General features: G+C 40.6%; 1 protein-coding gene and 1 pseudogene across 2 annotated transcripts in view; one reads left to right on the plus strand and one right to left on the minus strand.

Moving 5' to 3' along the window:
• LOC306713257 (alpha-tectorin-like) overlaps positions 1–8,617 on the plus strand; it is a gene marked incomplete at its 5' end in the record, with an annotated part of 55,127 nt that extends 46,510 nt beyond the window's left edge. The window contains 7 exons of the mRNA XM_079182905.1: positions 5,800–5,883; positions 6,474–6,658; positions 6,759–6,919; positions 7,409–7,660; positions 7,843–8,002; positions 8,097–8,199; positions 8,294–8,617. Of these exons, the coding sequence (XP_079039031.1) occupies positions 5,800–5,883; positions 6,474–6,658; positions 6,759–6,919; positions 7,409–7,660; positions 7,843–8,002; positions 8,097–8,199; positions 8,294–8,385 (1,037 nt within the window). The 3' untranslated portion in view covers positions 8,386–8,617. The remainder of the gene's footprint in view (positions 1–5,799; positions 5,884–6,473; positions 6,659–6,758; positions 6,920–7,408; positions 7,661–7,842; positions 8,003–8,096; positions 8,200–8,293) is intronic.
• A 3,060-nt stretch (positions 8,618–11,677) lies between these two features.
• On the minus strand, positions 11,678–12,703 carry LOC306713258 (neurexophilin-1-like; annotated as a pseudogene). Its single transcript has 2 exons — positions 12,644–12,703; positions 11,678–12,227 (listed from the first exon to the last, which is right to left on the minus strand). The product of its transcript is annotated as a neurexophilin-1-like (transcript).
• Positions 12,704–13,404: the final 701 nt, after the last annotated feature.

Consider the following 13,404-nt stretch of genomic DNA (forward strand, 5'->3'; position numbering starts at 1 on the left):
TTTCCGCTATTATTGACGAACTCAACTTTTTATTTTGTAGCCACTTTATATGGAACTACAGAACAGCAAATATACAAGGCGTGTGCATCATCCTCCCTGTGTCCAGCCACAGGCTCTAAGACATTTTCAGCCAACATTGGTTATGCAAGTGTAGCTGCATCTGTTAAGTGCTGCAACACAGATAATTGCAACACAGAAACTCTACCGTGTAAGTACAGATGTATAAATACCTCATTTAAGATGAAAAAATATGAAATAGACTTTGACATGCTTCAATTTTGTGAAGCTTAAATGTTCTCTCTTTGTCAAACAAATGATGTTCTTTTCTATTTCAGTGCCTGCTGCTCAGACAGTTAACGCCCTACAGTGTTTCACTTGTAACCCCGTGACCTCTCAATGTACTTATCCAGTACAATGTAGGGGGGAGGAGAACCTCTGCCTTCAAGCGAGTGGTGAGTCTTAATCATACGTGGTTTCCAAAAAGTATTTTACAACCTTAAAGTATCTCAAACCAACTACTTGTGGGATCTGGAAAATCAACCAGTGGAGGAAAGTAAAGAAGTACATGTCCTGAACTGCTGTTCTATAGTATTTGTAGTATTTCTATGATGTGCTACTTAATACTTATAGTCCACTAAATATCAATGGTAATTATTGTACTTTTTACTGCACTACAATCATATGACAGTTATAGTGACTAGTTACTTCAAGAAAAGTCAATACACTTAAGTTTTGATGTTCTAATACTCCCAAAATGTTACATGTCATAATTCAATAGTATTCAAAGTATAGTAATAAACACGTACGAAGTGAAAATACTTTTATTCCAAATATTTTAAGTATATTCTACATTGTGGTATTACTTATTTTAATTAATTAGCAAACTTAAAACAATGAAGGCTGTGTAGTTAAACGATGATTTTTCCTCTACAGTGACAAGTGGGTACAGCACTTCTCCAGCTTTTGGCTGTGCATCTACAAATCTGTGTGTAGCTGCTGAAAGCCTGGGTAGCCTTCCTTTCATGCAAAGCATTGGAAGCATAAGCAGTGGACCATCCTGTTGTGGAAGCAGTTTTTGTAATAATGCCACAACAACTGCTCCCCCAACATCAACAACTGCAACCCCAACAACTGCTCCCCCAACATCAACAACTGCAACCCCAACAACTGCTCCCCCAACATCAACAACTGCAACCCCAACAACTGCTCCCCCATCATCAACAACTGTAACCCCAACAACTGCTCCCCTAACATCAACAACTGCAACCCCAACAACTGCTCCCCCAACATCAACAACTGCAACCCCAACAACTGCTCCCCCAACATCAACAACTGCAACCCCAACAACTGCTACCCCAACATCAACAACTGCAACCCCAACAACTGCTCCCCCATCATCAACAACTGCAACCCCAACAACTGCTCCCCCATCATCAACAACTGCAACCCCAACAACTGCTCCCCCAACATCAACAACTGCAACCCCAACAACTGCTCCCCCATCATCAACAACTGCAACCCCAACAACTGCTCCCCTAACATCAACAACTGCAACCCCAACAACAATTTCAGATCCGGCACTTCAATGTCAGACATGCACAAATCCGCAGTGTTCAAACACAAGGCTAGAAACATGTTCCTCAGAGACGATGTGTGTAACAGCTTCCAGTCAAGGTGGGCATTTCTTTATACCATGTTCTACTTTTGAATGAAATAAATGTACTGCAGAGTTATGTGTTCTTTCCGCTATTATTGACGAACTCAACTTTTTATTTTGTAGCCACTTTATATGGAACTACAGAACAGCAAATATACAAGGCGTGTGCATCATCCTCCCTGTGTCCAGCCACAGGCTCTAAGACATTTTCAGCCAACATTGGTTATGCAAGTGTAGCTGCATCTGTTAAGTGCTGCAACACAGATAATTGCAACACAGAAACTCTACCGTGTAAGTACAGATGTATAAATACCTCATTTAAGATGAAAAAATATGAAATAGACTTTGACATGCTTCAATTTTGTGAAGCTTAAATGTTCTCTCTTTGTCAAACAAAAGATGTTCTTTTCTATTTCAGTCCCTGCTGCTCAGACAGTTAACGCCCTACAGTGTTTCACTTGTAACCCCGTGACCTCTCAATGTACTTATCCAGTACAATGTAGGGGGGAGGAGAACCTCTGCCTTCAAGCGAGTGGTGAGTCTTTATCATACGTGGTTTCCAAAAAGTATTTTACAACCTTAAAGTATCTCAAACCAACTACTTGTGGGATCTGGAAAATCAACCAGTGGAGGAAAGTAAAGAAGTACATGTCCTGAACTGCTGTTCTATAGTATTTGTAGTATTTCTATGATGTGCTACTTAATACTTATAGTCCACTAAATATCAATGGTAATTATTGTACTTTTTACTGCACTACAATCATATGACAGTTATAGTGACTAGTTATTTCAAGAAAAGTCAATACACTTAAGTTTTGATGTTCTAATACTCCCAAAATGTTACATGTCATAATTCAATAGTAAAGTATAGTAATAAACACGTACGAAGTGAAAATACTTTTATTCCTAATATTTTAAGTATATTCTACATTGTGGTATTACTTATTTTAATTAATTAGCAAACTTAAAACAATGAAGGCTGTGTAGTTAAACGATGATTTTTCCTCTACAGTGACAAGTGGGTACAGCACTTCTCCAGCTTTTGGCTGTGCATCTACAAATCTGTGTGTAGCTGCTGCAAGCCTGGGTAGCCTTCCTTTCATGCAAAGCATTGGAAGCATAAGCAGTGGACCATCCTGTTGTGGAAGCAGTTTTTGTAATAATGCCACAACAACTGCTCCCCCAACATCAACAACTGCAACCCCAACAACTGCTCCCCCATCATCAACAACTGTAACCTCAACAATTGCTCCCCTAACATCAACAACTGCAACCCCAACAACTGCTCCCCCAACATCAACAACTGCAACCCCAACAACTGCTCCCCCAACATCAACAACTGAAACCCCAACAACTGCTCCCCCATCATCAACAACTGCAACCCCAACAACTGCTACCCCAACATCAACAACTGCAACCCCAACAACTGCTCCCCCATCATCAACAACTGCAACCCCAACAACTGCTCCCCCATCATCAACAACTGCAACCCAAACAACTGCTCCCCCAACATCAACAACTGCAACCCCAACAACTGCTCCCCCATCATCAACAACTGTAACCCCAACAACTGCTCCCCTAACATCAACAACTGCAACCCCAACAACTGCTCCCCCAACATCAACAACTGCAACCCCAACAACTGCAACCCCAACAACAACAATTGTTACCTTAACAACAATCCAAGAGGGTAAATTCACATGTCACAATACAGTAGCAGAAGAAGCAGTCTAAAGGGGCAGGAAAGGGATAAAGATCATTCAGAACAATGAATACAGCAAAATGAAAAACAAAAATTAGTAAATGACAAAATTTGATACAAAATCAATTCTACATTTGATCAGTGGTGGGCTGTGCATTTTATACCTGGGCCTCCAGTTCTGTCCTTCTACAGTTGAACCACCTCCTGGATTGCAGCTAGTACTGCTGTTTATGATTGCTATATATACATATATATAAATATATATATATATATATATATGTATATATAGACATACATACAGTATATAAAAAATACACAATTTACATCCTATGCCAGTGTGGAGGTTGCAGAGATACCACACCCAAGGCATTGCTTTGCTTTAACTTACAAGTTAACAAGTTACAAATACCAGGTTGATGTATCAATTAAATATATTTCTATTTTTGTTGTATTTACGTAAATTCACTAACTGACTTTTGTTTTTGATGTTAGCAGAGCAGACTGATTTGTATCCAATTAAATCTATGTGTTTGTTTTCATAGGTACTGGCTGTAAATATGACGGGTTCGACTATAATGTAAGTCATATAGCTCTAAATGGATAAGATACCTGATTTGTATCACTGTGCCCGAATAATTCATCTGACAGTCTCTGTGATTTCAGTCTTTGAACATAATCATTTCACTTTGGTCAAGCAACTCTTTTATATCACAGATATCAGAATCCTTTTGTCTTCTTTTTTAATCTGCCCATCTCTATCAACATCAGTGTGCTCAATTAAAAGTGATCCTCATTTGCCTAAAATTATCAAGTAGCAAGATATTTAAAAATACTGTTGACAGAGAACCAAATATTTGCTACTTCATTGTGCTACATATATTGCGTGTCACAACTGTCATTTTGTACCATGACCAGCTGTCGTTGTAGTAGTTCTAGTTTATTTTATTTTTTCCATTTTATTAGTATTAGACCTGTTATACACAGCCCACAAGTTGTATAAATATATGTACATGAACATATTCTCACATGTTACAGGCTGGTGAATCCTTCTGGACAGAGGGTTGTTCCCAGCGGTGTGAATGCCGTGCTCCCAATGATCTGCGCTGTGCTGCTGCATCTTGCACTCCTACACAAGAGTGCACCATCAGAAATGGCCAGCTGGGCTGTTTTGATGAGATGTCTACTTGCACTGTTACGGGCGATCCACACTACATCACCTTTGATAGGGCACTGGCCCATTTCCAGGGCACATGCTCATACATCATTACTGAGAGTGTGAACCCCGGCATCAATGAAACACAGTTTCAGGTAGTAGCCACCAATAATCACCGTGGCAACAACCGTGTGTCGTTTGTGTCAGTAGTGGATGTATACCTCTCAAATCAACTAGAGAGTGTGCATGTCAGGATTGGACCCAACAGAAGAGTAAAGGTAAGCTCTTCATTACTTGCAAGATGAAAAACCTTCTGTATCTCTGTATTGTAGTCTAATTACAAACAACTGCCTCCTCCCTTCTTGTCCATCTCTCTCTGATCTCTCTTCCTTCCAGGTAAATGGAAGTGAGGTGTCTCTTCCCACCACTGTGGGAACATTAGCTCAGGTAGTAAGACAGGGACGCTACATCGTGGTCAATGCCGTTGACTTGAAAGTTCACTTTGACGGCCGGAGCACTTTACTGGTCAGACTGGGCCAATACCATCAAAATAGAGTCACAGGCATGTGTGGAAACTTCAACAGGGATCCTTCAGATGACAAAGTCTTGCCCAATGGCACTTTGGCACAAAATGACAATCACTTTGGACACAGCTGGAAATCCTCCACAAGCCAACCAGGGTGAGATGTTATGAAAAGAACTTGCTTAAGGGTTAACAATCCTTCACTACATAAAGAAACAACAATACACATATGATGGAAAATGTCAGAATAAACAAAGTCAGCTCAAATGTTAAACGTTTAATGTCTTTTCTAGATGTGGATCCACTGATGAAAGCAGTGATGATGGATTGGATGACTGTCCCTTTATGGAAGAATACTCTGAGCTCTGTAGTGTCATCACCAACAGTAGTGGTCCATTCAGTGCCTGTCACCTGCACTCTGATCCACAGCCATTTTTCAGTTCCTGTGTCTATGACCTCTGCCTCTACACTCCAGCCAATGGCATGCTGTGTTCTGCAGTCTCCGCCTACGAGAGCACCTGCTCTGTTTTGGGGTTGAACATCCCTGAGTGGCGCTCTGCTTTGCTGTGTGGTAAGTTTGCACTGGGCTTATGGACAGCCAAAACAATGAATGAGAGGTATAATCCTTAGTTTAACAGAACTTTACCATTTGTCCTACTTGTGGAAAAAGGTAGTTTTTTACTTGTTTCGTCACTCTTTGTCTCGTCCTTTCCCCACAATTTCCATAGCTGAGTCAGACCCCTGCGAACAGCTGGACTGCACAGAGTATGAGTGGTGTGGTGAGAAGCATGGTGTGTACGGCTGCTTCTGTGATGAGCACCACCATCGGCCCAACAATGAGAGTTACGGTGAGGGCAGCTCCATTTGAAACACTGCTTTGTTTTACAGATCCCGGATGTGATATGTGTAAGATTAGTAGTAGAAATTGCTTCATAGTACAATGACATTGTTTTTGAAATATACACCAACGTAAGACCACAGAACAATAATATCCACTCAGGTGTCGGTTTATCATAGTTCTTTTGCCATAATATCCAATCACAGAGCTTAGAATTCTGTCTGTGCACGACTGACGGAATGTGGAATCTAAAGATTACAGTCTTGAAAAAAAGTAAATTCTGCGTCAAAGGAAAGCCAATCTGAATGGCTATGCATGGGTATTGCAGTAATGTGAAACCTGCACAATGCCTAAAGGAGAGACGAAATATGATTTCATGGAAACAGCGTTAAAATGTTTTAAATGGTCAATATAAACCGGATTGTTACAATATCTGTGAGTCACAACTCTGTGGGTTTGTCACTATGAGCAACACCTTTCAAATTACATATATAGTAGTTCATTAATCCAGGAAAATATTGACTAGTGCAGCTTTAACAATGAGATGAGCTACAAACACTGCAGAATAATTTTTTTAAGCTCTCTCTCTCTCATACGTAGACTCGTCCCTCAGTTGTTCCAGTAGTTCAGGCACCATGTCTGTGTCGCGCTGCCAGTTGTTTGAAGCTGGCTTCCACTCCAGCGCCCTCCACCTCCGAGATGACTCCTGCAATGGGACTCTCCAGGACGGACGACTGGTGTTCCAATTTAACAATGACGACCAGCTGTGTGGGACAGCTCTCAGGGTACAGTCCATTTTACACGTTAATGTGCTCCATCAGACATATTACAAGTACAAGCAACTTACTTAAAATTGGTTTCCCGTTTTGTCATTTCAATTTTAAGAGCAACGGAACCCATTTCATCTATGAGAACACCATCCAGGCCGACGTGGACCCTCATGGAGGGCTAATCAGCCGCCAGAGGAGCATTCATTTGCGTTTCTGCTGTGAATACCTTCTGACCCAGGCCCTGTCTATGGCTGTGGGCATCAACCCTGTAGAGAGGTGATAATAACAACACCATCTACTTTATATGTTTTATGCTAACTAAATACAATTAACACAGTCATTTTTATAGTGAACATATGTCCATAGTGATATGTCATGACGTATGTTTCAATATTTATGTTTTCAATAACAGTACCTTATATTAAACAGTGCTACATCTGCACCTCAAACCTTTTTTGTGACAGTGATGCTCGATGATGAAAAAGACTGAAAATTGTTAGTTATAATTTAGCCATTGGTTGTCATAAATGTTCTGTAATTTCTCCACTACCCACATTCTGCACCCAATGCAATCAATAAACTTGCCATTTAAACCAACAATACGAAGAAAAGTTAAAAGAAAAGAACAGTAAAAAGAAAAACATTCAGAGGAGTCTGTCCCAGTTCTGTGAATGTGAATGCGTCAACAAGACGTTGTTACCAAGAACTAGCCAGTGAATTGGTCCTTCTCAAGTGCAGTCAACTTCTTTGTTTTTTTTATTGCAGCATTGTGAGAAAGAAGCTTCAATCAGGCCATGGACAGTATCATGTGAGAATGATCCCCTACCAGGACGCTGGCTTCCGCTACCCACTGGCCAGTGGCAGGCACATAGAAACAGAAATTGACGAGAGGCTATATGTGGAGATTCGGACAGAAGGAGTCGATGGAAGGCAGATCTCCACCATTGTGGACTCTTGTTGGGCCACGCCAGTCAACCTCGCCAGCTACCCTGTCCGCTGGGATCTCATACATGAAGAGTAAACAAGCTATTACAACTTCATGTAGTTCAGCACTCTGATCACTGGTTCTTGATTACCCAGAAAATGATTTACTCTAGAAGGGCCTCTCTTCACTTGCTCCACCCTCCCTCACTTTCACAACTTAACCCTGTTTATTTTATAGTCCAGCTGGTAACATTGTAACTTCTATCTCCCTCCAGGTGTCCTAACCCAGCAGATGGTACAGTAGAGCTGGTTGCGAACGGCATCTCCACTGTGGCCCGATTCTCCTTCAAGATGTTCACCTTTAACAACTTTTCATCCATCTACCTGCACTGCCAAGTCCACCTGTGTCTTCAGAGACACAACAACTGCACTGCTGTAAGTGCTACTGTGTTTGTGTGCGTTCGTAATGAGTTTGGATAGATTATCAAAAGGTGCGTTAACAGAAGCCTCTAATGTTGTTTTCCTGCAGCACTGCTACCCAGGCCACCACAACCGAGTTGCAAGGGACGTATCCCAGCATGCCATGACGGGCATCTCACTAGGACCACTTACCATGCCGCTCAATCGGAAAGGTAAACCCCTCTTATCTCCTCATGACTTTTGCTCTTTTGATGACACAAATCTTGATGGATACATTTTATGTAAACTTGAATTCTTCTTTTACAGCCAGAATGGTGAATCCGAGCAGTGCCTCGGGCCAGTTGGCCCCTCTGGTGACCCTGCTAGTCAGTTTGCTGGCAGCCAAAACTCTGGTGTAGGGCGTTCAAAGATGATCCATATTCTATAATCACTCAACATACATTTGCTTTTAGATTGTATTTCTATTGGAGAGGCTTTTTCCTTGTGTTGTGTTCTGTTTTTGTGGTCTGCTGAAAATTGAAGTAATTTAGCTTTATAACCGTAAATGTGCAGCATACTGAAGCTGAAATCACTTGCCTTTTGTTGTTTTCACTATATAAGATGTTTATCGAGTGTATCCTTAGTTTCTTTGCCGGGGTTCTTATCATTAGATTTCTATCATATAAGAAGTAACCAATCATGTATAATGAAGGTTGAACATATAAATAAAGTTTCTCAATGCATGGCTGGTCATTGTTGATTAAATTGATAAGTGATGCTGGCAGCTTGCAGCAACCACACAACCTACTACTATGGACAATAGAAAATGAGATCAATACTCCACTTAACGAAATGCAAGATGTCTTTAATCTGAACATGAGGTTTGCATGCTTCTTTTAACATTTCCTTATTGTCGTACAAAGCACTTTTCAGAAACGAATATAATGATGTTACACACATGTTATATACTCAGTTAAAGAAAAAAGTCTGGTAAAATTAATCATGTAAACCATTTCACACACTGCAAACACAATTATACACAAACTAATATAATATTCAAGAAGATGTACCTCAATATCAAGTATTTTTCGCCATGACTCGGCGAGCTACGTGCTCCGTTTTCAGATATCAACACAAAAGCTACGGCTATCATGGCAAACCCATTGATCAGAAAGCATGAGGATTCAACACAGAATCCATCCATATCTTCCAAATTTCTCTCCTTGAAACCATTACAAAGTTACAGCCAACAAGCCCCACAAAAAGACACAGCTACACAGCAACATTTTTTAAATGCATCGTACCTTGAGATGATTTTCTGGAAGAACAACGCTGGAAATTGATGGTAATCCGTTTCAGACTTGTGCTCGCCGTGTCTCTGTCAGATGGTCGTCCTTTTACTGTTCGGCGAATCATTTTACGCTCGGTGGTGGAGGGGCACGGTTTTGGATTTTTAGTGACTAAAAATTCTGTCAGTCAACTCAAGGCTACTCCTACTGCATTCCTGAGATTATTCCAGATCGAACGAGGTGTCACATGCTGAAATCCGCCACTCATAGGCTTAGAAAGGGCTACATAGACACAGACAGAGACGAGAAAATTCCATGGAGGAGAGATATGAGCACCCCCAGAGAGCTCAAAGTGGCTCAAAATGATGCCAAACTGCTGTATTAGGATAGATTGAACACTATTAGTGATAAAACAAGTGAAATATATAGTTATATAGTCTATAAAAGTATAATGGAACAGCTGCAACAGCTGGTTCCAAAATGACGACCTTGCGTGACCTCTCTGTACTTAAACCTATCTAACTTTTTTATTCTTCCATTTATCAAAGTAAAAATGTGCAGAGAGACTGCTGACATGTTGTGCTATGATTTGGGAGAGGTTTAAACTTTCAGATGCATCATTAAAAAAAGATATTCATGCATTCAGTGCTTTTTTTTCGGGAAAAAACCAGAAACCTTTCAATTTGAGCTGTGTGCCATCTTCATTTACTATTAACCAGTAATATATACACAATATTTACACATCTGAACAAATCTCACAAGTGTTGCCTTTAATATAACATCAAACTTATTAAAATAGACCTTGTAGTTACAGAATTACAGTCTTTTTAGTATGGGAATGTAATTTTTGAGCAGAGGCCTCAAAATGAGGCTAGGGCCCAACGGGATCCATATACAGATCCACATACAGCTAAAAAACAAAGGAGTGGGAAAGAAAATTGAGCCAGGATCTAACAATAAATTGAAGGCACCGTGTCCTGCTCACTCTCACAGACAACCAGCAGAGATGTGCAGCAACACATGAAAGTTATATCACAAGGAACGTAAATAAATGATCACACAAATAAACAAAGACATCTGATATTAACAGGACCCATCTCTGTAATTTGTTTTCTCAAACAAAAATATACAAAAGAATTGTTCTATTGTGCAGCTCAAGGTGGTGTCATATTGACATTTTGGAGGAAATTTGTTTGTAAACGATCTCTTTCCTCTCTCTGCCTTTACTTTTGGTATTATTTCTAGATTACTTTTCCTGTAAGATCACGTTCTCTAGGGTCAGATTTAAATGAAAGTATCAGATATCACTGATGCAGTGCAAAGTCAGAAGTGACGTGAATCAATGAACACATCAATTGCTCATCAGTTAAAATGGCTGATTTTAATCATCCTGTAATCTGGTTTTAGTGACATCTGATACTTTCATTTAATCCGACCCGAGAGAACCTGATCCAAAAGGGAATAGAAATCTGCAATAATACCTTAATAATACCAAAAATATAGAAAGAGAGGGAGAGAGATTGTTCACAAACAAATTTTTTCCAAGAATAAAAATGCTAGTAGGAAACTCAGTGTATCAATGAAGCAAGACTGTTGCAGTAAAAAAACACATAATTCCCATAATGTACTACTGTTACGACCACATTAAACAATTCTATCTTGGGTTTGGAGGGGGAAGGGGAGGATAGTTCATCACAAAGCAGCAGACAGATTAACACCAGATTAACATGGACCAGGATAGGGTGAATGTTGGTTTGTTGTCTGCTGCAATTAATGAGCTTTACAGAATTCCCACTATATGGCGTGATTAGGGATCACCTAGTTTTGGCCTATGCAATGCAAGGCCTCATCGTTGGCTGCATGCAGTCGTCCACTGTGGCTCCCTCAGGTTGGCCCAAGTGACTGTGGTACACAGGAGTAATCGGCCGCTCCCATTACAACTCCCGGGGGAGGGGGGTTTGCTCCTTGGCTTCTTTGTACGGTTAGGAGTCTGGGTATGGATCTCACTCTTTTCAATACCCCACTTTGATCAGACTCCAATCCCTGACAGCTGATACTGTAGCTGAACCTGACACTCAGCGCTGCCTCTGAACAAATCTGGAATGGGAAGAAGAGAATGAGATTGAGACGGGCAGGCCTGAATTGCAGAGTATCTGTTGTTTTGTGTGCCAGACAGACATGATGACCCTCCTGGTTAAACTCAGCTCACGAGGTCACGGCCCATACCTAAGAGGAGGGAATGCCCTGAGGGTTAACAAGTGTCTCTTGGTGTTATTGTCACTTTCATCTCTTTACATGGATGCATAAAATCTAACTTGGACATGATGGTGATATGGGCTTGTGATCAGCATCTATATTAGGAAAAATTTAACAGGACTGCTTCATCGCTGAGCAACTGCCATGCTGCTCAGCTGCAGAGCATTCAGTACTGCCACTGGTGGCCAGAAGATAGGCTTCTAGTGCTACACATGAACGTCTTCGAGTCTTTGTGGTTGACCACGCTTTGACGCTCCAGATCAAACTCCAGCTCTTTCATCGGTGGAACGAGGCTCACGGACACGTTGCCCACACCTGTGGAGTTGTGGCAGAAGTAGACTCCAAGAGAGCCGTTCCCGTGATCCACAATCTTGCCCATTATTAGCAAATTCAGGTTGAAGGTTTTAATGTTTGAGTAAAAGTCCCCGTCAGTTGAACGTTCTGGAGAATTTAGACGTTGCTTGGACTTTCATAATGGGACGAAGCTTTATCTTTAAGGACGGGTTGGTGTGTGACTGGGAGTTTCCTCCAAGTATTTCCAGAAGTCCCTGCTTTGAAAGAGGAATTATAGGACTGATGGGTAGCTTAGTGCTCTGAATCAAACTCCTAGTTTGACGGGCCCAGTCTTTCTGTGAAGAAGGGTCTTGGTCTCTGTTGGGTTCAGTTGATGCCCTCTTGCTGATGGTGAAGTTGACATGATGTTGCCCAAGAACCAACTATACAGAACATTTAGGAGAGACATTTAGACATTTAGTGGAAATAAATGAATAAGAATGATCAGGGATTCAGTGAATACTCACTCTAATTCTCTAAGAATATCTGTTCAATGTTATTACATTTTTAATCTGGTTGATGATCAAACTAAACAAATACTGTTTTTAGATTAAAATCCCCAAATGCATCATATTTAAACAGGTTATTGGATATGTTGGCATGTAAACTGCATAATAACCTCTTTACAGAAATATATGGTGGCATACAAATTATTATTTATATGTAAAATGTAGCAGAAAAATAAAAGAAGACTTTAAATGCATAGACTTATGTAAAGTGTCAATGGCTCACAACTACACTTCTTGAGTACTTTCCACCGTCTTGCTCAATTTTTCCACAGTCTAGTTCTTTTACTTACCAAACAAAAGGCTCCTTCCAGAAGTATCCAAACAAAGCACTGCCTGGCAAACATCTCCATAGTGCAGAAATTCCTGTCTTAAGATCCATCCACTTTCACCTGAACTTTATTCCGGCCGAGTTAAGTTTTGAAAGTCCATGTGGAACAGCTGCATCCACATTAAAGGCTGATAGAGACACTCAACTGCATCAGCAGTAAACCTTCTGAGAGCTGCACGGTCCACTCACAGCACACACTCTGGGAGGCTTTGTCAGAACTCGAGGTTTTTAACACTCTTTTGCTGTGAATGGCCCCTCTCTCTCTCTCTCTCTCTCCCTCTCTCCCTCTCTCACCCACCCACCCACACAGACCCTTTTATTTAAGGTGTTAACAGTATCACCCTGATGTCCTGCCTGTTGTCCTCCATCCCCTCTCTTTGTCACTGAAAAATGTCTTGCATTATGTTTTGGGTGATGAAATAATTAAATTGACACTTTTTTAAATGAGAATTTTATTTTGATTCATGAGGCAAACTCATCCAAGATGATGTGATACTGCCACCTCATGGTCAGATAGCAAACTGCAGTCTGAGCTGAAATAGAGGAGCCAAATTAGAACTATCCCATGACACTACATCATGAATAGAATAAATCCCCTGAAAACTTGGTAACACCACGTTATGACATACTATACAACTGCATTTTACGGTACAGTATGTCACAAAAAAGCCACAAAAACATCAATGTATGATGATATAGTCATGTAAAAAGAAATCATTAAAA

The sequence above is a fragment of the Pholis gunnellus genome, assembly GCF_910591455.1.
Source record: "Pholis gunnellus genome assembly, chromosome: 21".
Lineage (NCBI taxonomy): Eukaryota > Metazoa > Chordata > Actinopteri > Perciformes > Pholidae > Pholis > Pholis gunnellus.